The following is an 8,633-nucleotide window of genomic DNA, read 5'->3' on the forward strand; positions in this document are numbered from 1 at the left end:
TGAGTTTAAGGTTAAAATTTTTAGTGATGGCCAGATCCAGTGGCACAGGCTTGTGCTCCCAGCATGTGGGAGGTGGAGCAGGAGCAGGAAGTAAAATGTCATTCCTGGCTAAGGAGTTACACACTGAGATTCTATAGACTGTGGTTTCCCAGGGCTGTCAAAGGGTATGATCTTCTGGGGGTGATGGGAATGTCTTAACATGACTGTAATTGTACATCACTGGTGGATACGAAACTCTGAATATGTGAATGATGCGGGGTATGTAAATTCTGTCTCAATAAAGGTGCTTTAAAAATTACCATGGCTTCTGTCTTGGTCATTCTCACTTGCATCACCCAATCTGCAGATGCCCATTCTGTGTTGTGAGCAACATTTGGAGAGGACCCCGTAACTCCGAACAGAAGGCTTCTGCTGACAATCCGTGAGTGACATTGAGTATGCATTGTCCTGCCTCAGGGAAGCTTGCAGGCCTGGTGTATGGCTTGATTACAGCCTCGGGAGCATACCCAAGCCAGAGCTGCCAGGCTGTGCTGTCCAGATCTCTGGTCTTAAAGAACATGTGAAATGATGTTTGCTATGAAGGTCCTGAGTTTTGAGATAGTCAGTACACAGCAATGGACAATACAGGTTAACCATCCCTTGAAGACAGAAATTTCTATATAAATTATGTTTAATAGTCCTGTGTTATTACTTTTCTGGTATATTATATATCTTTGATGAAATACACACTAAAAATGTAACAGAAGTAAATACAGAACAAAATAATATTGGTGTTGAAATCAAATCCAGGACCTTGCAATGCTAGTAGCTATCTCTATCTCCCAACATGGAATTTGTAACAATTAGAGCCTTATAATCATAATTTTTTTTAAAAGTAGCATCAGGAGAATATGGTAGTCAACACTGGTAATCCCAGCACCCAGGAAACTGAGGGAAAATGGCCTTGAGTTCAAGGCCAGTTGTACTATAGAGTAAGTCTGTCTCTCAAAACATCAAAAAATAAAAATAAACAAGTGTGAGAAGGCAGATGGAGCAAACAAAGCACACAAAAAATTCTTGTAAGACAATGCAGGGGGCGAGTACAGTGACAGAATATGTGTCTGGAACACATGGAGGGTCTGCAATGCCTTCATCCCAAGGGCTTTTCCTTCCGCCTGTTGGAGACCGCACTCAAGGCCTTCTACATGCTAGGTGAGCATTTTTCCAGTGAGCCATATCCCCATTCATTGGTACTTTTAGTGGATGAAGGCAGACACCAAATTTAGATACCATTATATTTAGTTCAGTTTTGACAGTTTCATTGAAAACCCGGGGCTGGCTAGGAATTTGTAGAGATTCACTTGCCTGCACTCCAGTAAATGTATATTTTTGTTTGTTTTGTTTTTCAAGACAGGGTATTGTGGGATAACCTTTTGTTTAGTTTGGTTTTGTGAGACAGGAGTTCTCTATAGCTTTGGAGCCTGTCCTGCAGTACAGGCTGACTTCAAACTCACAGAGATCCACCTGCCTCTGTCTCTTGAGTGCTGGGATTAAAGGTGTGTGCCACCAACACCCAGCGGATAATCTTTTGTTCATTATGATGTGTCTCTGCCAAGGCACCTTCTGATTGGTTTAATAAAGAGCTAAATGGCTGAAAGGCACTTAAAGAAAGTGCTCAACAGCCTTAGCAATCAGGGAAATGCAAATCAAAACAACTCTGAGATACCATCTTACACCTATCAGAATGGCTAAAATAAAAAACTCCAATGACAGTTTATGCTGGAGAAGATGTGGAGTAAGGGGAACACTGCTCCATTCTGGTGGGAATGCAAACTTGTTCAGCCACCTTGGAAATCGGTATGGCAGTTTCTCAGGAAAATGAGAATCATCTACCTCAAGATCCAGCAGTTCTACTCTTAGTCATGTATTCAAAGGATGCACATTCATATCTCAAGGATATCTGTTCAACTATGTTCATAGCAGCACTGTTTGTAATAACCAGAACTTGGAAGCAACCTAGATGCTCCTCAACTGAAGAAGGGATAAAGAAAATGTGATTACATTTACACAATGGAGTACTACTCAGTGGGGAAAAAAAATCTTGAAATTCACAGGCAAATGGATGAACTAGAAGAAACCATCCTAAGTGAAGTAAACCCATCACAGAAAAACATGGTATGTACTCACTCTTAAGTGAATATTAGATATAGAGCAAAGGATAACTGCCTATAATCCATAAGCCCAGAGAAGCCCCAGTGGGGACAGTGTAGCAATGGCTGAGAAAAATCTCAAATGTTTACCTGTCCAGAGGTTCGCACCACACGTGGTTACGCCTCCACACGTGGTTACACCTCCTGGGAAGAAGTGGCCAGAGTCCTGCAGCTGCTTGCTTGGCTGGCTGATTGGAACGGGTCTGGGTGTATTTTGTGCTGTGATAACAATAATGCTTTTGATCATGGGTGTTTTGGCCTGTAGCTCCACTGTTAGTTCAGAGAAGCCTGGAGAACACTTAGATATAATTTCACGAACTGAAAGAGATACAGACTAACAATCAGCAGATGGATGCTGTCCTCTGTGATGGATGCTGAAGTCTCTGTTGAGACTTCAGGTGTCAACCCAAGGCCTGATAAATTAACATAGGTAAAGCTGTAGGAATTTGCCCACAAGATGACCCTGCCTAATAATAGCCTGCCTGCAACAAAGCTGTTGTGGGATTTACTATAAAACTCTAACTTGAAATCTTAGGGCCCCTAAATCAAAAAAACAGTACAAGAGTTCTTATCAATGCTATTAAAAGTTTACTAATCAGAGGCAATGACTACTCCCTAAACTCAGTGAGCCAAATCCTTGGTACGCTGACCACAGGCAGGCCAAAATAGATGTTTTTATGATCTCATGCTTCAAGGGAATTGCTGACATTTTTATAGTATGTCTGTAAATTTTAGACTATGGCCAAAGATCTGTCCCTTGAACTTTCTGCATAAAAACCCAATGCTCTGAAGTAAAAATTGCAGCAGTTGCAAACCTCGAGTGTGTTTGTGTCTGTCTGTCATGACAAAGCCACTTCTGACCTGGTCATCCGAGTTTTGGTCTCCATGCAGACCCACTGAGCAATCTGCGGCACTCCCAGAGAAGGGGAAGGGACAAAATCTGTACCCCATTCTCAAATTGAATTATTTGGTGTTTTAGTGACTAGCTTCTTACGTTCTTTGTATATTTTGGATATTAGCACACTGTTAGATGTGGGATTGATGAAGATCTTTTCCCATTCTGTGGGATGTCATTTTGTCTTGTTGACTGTGTCTTCTGCCTTACAGAGGCTTCTCAGTTTCAGGAGGTCCAATTTATTGTTATTCTCAGTGTCTGTGCTACTGGTGTCATTTTCAGGAATCCGTCTCCTGTACCAATTCATTCAAGAGTACCTCCCACTTTCTCTTCTAAGAGGTTCAGTGTGGCTGGATTTATGTTGAGGCCTTTGATGTATTTGAACTTAAGTTTTGTGCTTGGTGATAGATATAGATTTATCTGCAATCTTCTACATATCAGAATCCAGTTATGCCAGGATCATTTGTTGAAGGTGCTTTCTTTTCTCCATTGTAATTTTAGCTTCTTTGTTAAAAACCAGATGTTCATAGGCGTGTGGGTTAATATCAGGGTCTTCCATTCAATTCCATTGGTCAACCTGTCTGTTTTTGTGCCAATACCAAGCTGTTTTCATTACTATAGCTATATAGTAGAGCTTGAAGTCAGGGATGGTGATGCCTCTGGAAGTTCCTTATTGTACAGAGTTGTTTTGGCTATCCATATAAAGTTGAGTATTGTTCTTTCAAGGTCTGTGAAGAATTGTGCTGGGATTTTGATGGGGATTGTATTGAATCTGTAGACTGCTTTTGGTAAGATTGCCATTTTTACTATGTTGATCCTACCTATCCAAGAGCATAGCAGAGCTTTCCATTTTCTGGTATCTTCTTTAATTTCTTTCTTTAAAGACTAAAAGTTCTTGTCATAAAGGTCTTTCATTTGTTTGGTTAGAGTTACCCCAAGATATTTTGTTGTTTGTGGCTATTGTTCTCAGCCCCTTTATTGCCTGTTATAGTAGGGCTACTGTCTTGTATCCTGCTAGTTTGCTGAAGGTGTTTATTAGCTGTAGGAATTCCCTGGTAGATTTTTTTCGGGTCACTTATGTAAACTATCATATCATCTGCAAATAGTGAACATTTGACTTCTTCCTTTCCAGTTTATATCTCCCTGATCTCCTTTTGTTGTCTTACTGCTCTAGCTAAAAATTCAAGTACAGTATTGAAGAAATATGTAAATAGTGGACAACCCTGTCTTGTTCCTGATTTTAGAGAAATCATGTTGTGTTTCTCTCCATTTAGTTTGATGTTAGCTGTTGATGTACAATATATTACTTTTATTGTGTTTAAGGATGTTCCTGTTATCCCTGATCTCTCCAAGATCTTTATCATGAAGGGGTGTTGGATTTTGTCAAAGGCTTTTTCAGCATCTAGGGAGATGATCATGTGGTTTTTCTTTTTCAGTTTGTTTACATGGTGCATCACACTGATAGATTTTCATATGTTGAACCATCCCTGCAACCCAGGGATGAAGCCTACTTGGTCATGGTGAATGATTTCTCTGATGTGTTCTTGGATTCGATTTGCCAGTATTTTATTGAGTATTTTTGCATCATTGTTCATGTGGGATATTGGTCTGTAGTTCTCCTTCTTAGTTGTGTCTTTGTGTGGCTTAGGAATCAGGGCCTCGTAAAAAAAGAGTTTGGCAATGACCCTTCTGCTTCTGTTGTATGGAGCAGTTTAAGGAGTATTGGTATTAACTGTTCTTTTAATTTCTGGCAGAATTCTGCACTGAAACCATCTGGCCCTGGGCTTTTTTTGAGGGGGGTAGACTTTTGATGACTGATTCTAGTTCATTAGGGATGATAGGTCTATTTAAATTGCTTATCTGTTCTTGATTTAATTTTGGTAAGTTATATCTATCCAGAAATTTGTCCATTTCCATTAAATTTTCCAATTTTATGGAGTACAGGTTTTCAAAGTATGACTAGAAAATTCTCTGGATTTCCTCAGTGTCCATTGTTATGTCTTTTCATTTCTAATTTTGTTAATTTGCATGTTCTCTCTCTGCCATTTGGTTGGTTTGGATAAAGGTTTGTCTATCTTGTTGATTTTCTTGAAGAACCAACTCTTTGTTTCATTGATTCTTTGTATTGTTTTCCTAGTTTCTACCTTATTGTTTTCAACCCTCAATTTGATTATTTTCTGGCATCTACTCCTCTGGGGTGAGTTTCCTTTTTTTGTTCTAGAGCTTTCAATTGTGCTGTTAATTCTCTAATGTGATTATTCTTCAGTTTCTTCATGTGGGAAGTTAGGGCTATGTACTTTCCTCTTAGTACTGCTTTCAAAGTGTCCCATAAGTTTGGCTATGTTGTGTCTCATTCTCATTAAATTCTAGGAAGTCTTTAATTTATTTATTCCTTGGTGCAATTGCACATTGTTCAATTTCCATGAGTTTGTAGGCTTTCTGCAATTTGTGTTGTTGAATTCTTTTTTTATTTTGATTTAATAAAGTTTTATTTTTCCAAATGTACAGCTGATTGAACCTGTTTATGCATCTTCACCAGCAGCTGGGGCATCTCTACCCTTTGTGTTTCTGGTGTAAATTACTTGGGCTCTGTGCTTTGAAACCAGCTTGGTAAGTCCTTTACTAAGCAGCTCCTGAAGGGCTGCTCTGGCCAAGGACCCTCGAATCTTCAGTCTCTCAGAGACCACAGCCGGAGTAATAAGCTTATAACTGGGTACTTCTTTGCAGAGTTTGTCGTATGTAGCTTTGTCAAACAGAACTAGATTATTGAGCTTGTCCTGAACCTTGCCTTTGGACCACTTCTTCTTTTTGGCCTTGCCTTGGCCTTGGTCTTTGTCTTTCTTGGCCAACTTTCCAGCATCTTTCTTCTTCTTGTCATCCTTAGACGGCATGATGACCACTGCAGCCTCCCTAAGATGTCGGGGAAAAAGGAAGCTGTGTTGTTGAATTCTAACTTTAAAGCATGGTGGTCTGATAAGATACAGGAGGTTGTTCCAATTTTTTTTGTACCTATTGAGGTTTGCTATATTGCTGAGTATGTGGCCGATTTTAGAGAAGGTTCCATGTGGCACTTTTGTGTTTGGATGGAATATTCAATAAAATGTCTGTTAAACCCAATTGGGTCTAACTTCTGTTAGTTCCCTTGTTTCTTTGTTCAGTTTCTGTCTGGTGGTCCTGTCTAGTGTTGAGAGTGGGATGTTGAAGTCTCCCACTGTAAGTGTGTGAGGTTTTATGTGTGATTTGAGTTTTAGTAATGTTTCTTTTACAAATGTGGGTGCCTTTGTATTTGGGGCATAGATGTTCAGAATTGTGACTTCATCTTGATGGATTTCTCCTGTGATGAATAAGAACTGACCTTCTTCATCTCTTTTGATTGATTTTAGTTTAAAGTCTAATTTGTTAGATATTAGGATTGTTAGACCCACTTGTTTCTTGGGTTCATTTGATTGGAAAATCTTTTCCCAACCCTGAACTCTGAGGTAATGTCTGTCATTGAAGTTGAGGTGTGTTTCTTGTGTGCAGCGGAAAGATGGATTTTGTCTTTATATCCATTCTGTTAGCCTGTGTCTTTTTATAGGCGAGTTAAGACCACTAATATCGAGGGATATTAATGACCATTGATTGTTAATTCTTGTTTGTTTTGGATATGTGGTGGTGGTATTAAGTGTGGATTTCCCCCATTTTTCTTTTGGCTGTTGGTAAAGTGTAATTATCTATTGCCTATGCTTTTGTGGGTGTAGTTGACTTCTTTGGGTTGGTGTTTTCCTTCTAGAACTTTCTGTAGGGCTGGACTAGTTGATAAGTATTGTTTAAACCTGGTTTTGTCACGGAATATCTTGGTTTCTCCATCTATAGTGATTGAAAGCTTTGCTGAGTATGGAAAAGTCAGGAGTAATTCTGATAGATTTGCCTTTATATGTTACTTGGCCTTTTTCCTTTGCTGCTCTTAATATTTTTTCTTTATTCTGTATGTTTGACTTTTTTTGTGGTCCACTCTACTTGGTGTTCTGTAAGCTTGTATTTCCATTGGCATGCCTTTCTTTGGGTTGGGAAAGTTTTCTTCTATGATCTTGTTGAATATATTTTCTGTATCTTTGAGTTGGGTTTCTTCACTTTCTTCTATACCTATTATTCTAAGGTTTGGCCTTTTCATAGTGTCCCATATTTCCTGGATATTTTGTGTCAGAGATTTGTTGGACTTAAGATTTTCTTTGGTCGATGAATCTCCAAATTTCTCCTGGTGTATTTTCAATCTGAGATTTTCTCGTCTATCTCTTGTATTCTTTTGGTTATGCTTGCATCTGTAGTTCCTGATCATTTACCCACCTTTCCTATTTCCAGTATTCCCTCAGACTGTGTGTGTGTGTGTGTTTTTTTTTTTTATTGTCTCCATTTCAGCTTTCAAACCTTGCACTGTTTGAATTGTTTCTTGCAATTTTTGGTTTGTCTTTTCTTCCATTTCTTAAAGGATTTCCTCTCTTAAGGTCTCTATCATCTTCATGAAGTTGTTTTTAGGGTCATTCTCTTCTGCTTCATCTGTGTTGGGATGTTCAGGTCTGGTGTGGAGTTCCTAGACTCTGGGGGCATCATATTGATATTTCTGTTGTTGACTGTGTTCTTATACTGTTGTCTACCCATCTCTTCTTCCAGTGTGTACTGGTAGGGTCTCTCCCTCTCCTGGTGGGTACGGGACCAAGGTTCTGGTAGGTACAAGTATGTCCAATATTTTCATGGCTCTCCTCTTCCAGTGGGTGGAGGTGGAACTACGGCACTGGCAGACTCAGGACAGGCTGGTCGGTTGGGATAGGTTACCCTGTGCATGCATAGGCTCTAGGCCTCAGGAGGCTCTGACCAGGGCCCCAGAAGGCAGGCCGGAAAACAGGCACAAGCTTACTTCCTATTGTGATTGGAGGTGGGACTAGGATGCTGGCAGACTCTAGATAGGCCAGTCCACCAGGATGCCTAGCACATGCTGCCCAGCACATGGTCTCCAGTCCTCAGGAGGCTCTGAGCATGGCATCAGAAGCTGGGCTTGTGGTGAATATGCATTTTTTAAATATGGTTTTGTCATGGAATATCTTTCTTGTTTTCTTCATCTATAGTGATTAAAAGCTTTGCTGGGCTGGCATCCATGGTCTTTTAGTGTTTGTAGAACATTTATCCAGAACCTTCTGGCTTTCAGAGTTTCCTTGGAGAAGTCAGGTATAATTCTGATAGGTCTGCCTTTATATGTTAATTGGCCTTTTCCCTTTACAACTCTTAATATTCTTTCTTTATTCTGTATGTTTGGTGTTTTGATTATTAAGTGGCAAGGAAACTTTTTTTTTCTCCAGTGTTCTATAAGCTTCTTGTACTTTCATTAGCATATCCTTCTTTAGGTTGACAAAGTTTTCATCTATGATTTTGTTGAATATGGTTTCTGTGCCTTTGAGCTGGGCTTATTTGCCTTTTTCTATACCTGTTACTCTTAGGTTTGGTCTGTTCATGGTGTCTCACATTTCGTGGATGTTTTATGTTAAGGATTTGTTGGATTTAAGATTTTCTTTGGT

The 8,633-nt window shown here is 39.6% G+C and overlaps 1 protein-coding gene across 1 annotated transcript; it reads right to left on the reverse strand.

Moving 5' to 3' along the window:
- Positions 1 to 5,549: 5,549 nt before the first annotated feature.
- Positions 5,550 to 5,975, reverse strand: LOC127224611 (40S ribosomal protein S25-like). Its single transcript, XM_051187691.1, has one exon. The coding sequence runs from the start codon at positions 5,973 to 5,975 to the stop codon at positions 5,607 to 5,609; it is 369 nt and encodes a 122-aa protein (XP_051043648.1). The 3' UTR covers positions 5,550 to 5,606.
- Positions 5,976 to 8,633: the final 2,658 nt, after the last annotated feature.

This window comes from Phodopus roborovskii, unplaced genomic scaffold, assembly GCF_943737965.1.
Source record: "Phodopus roborovskii unplaced genomic scaffold, PHOROB, whole genome shotgun sequence".
In the NCBI taxonomy this organism is placed as follows: domain Eukaryota; kingdom Metazoa; phylum Chordata; class Mammalia; order Rodentia; family Cricetidae; genus Phodopus; species Phodopus roborovskii.

Coding starts and splice junctions, on each gene's coding strand:
- LOC127224611 (XM_051187691.1), bottom strand. CDS start 5,975: ATGCCGTCTAAGGATGACAAGAAGAAGAAAGATGCTGGAAAGTTGGCC.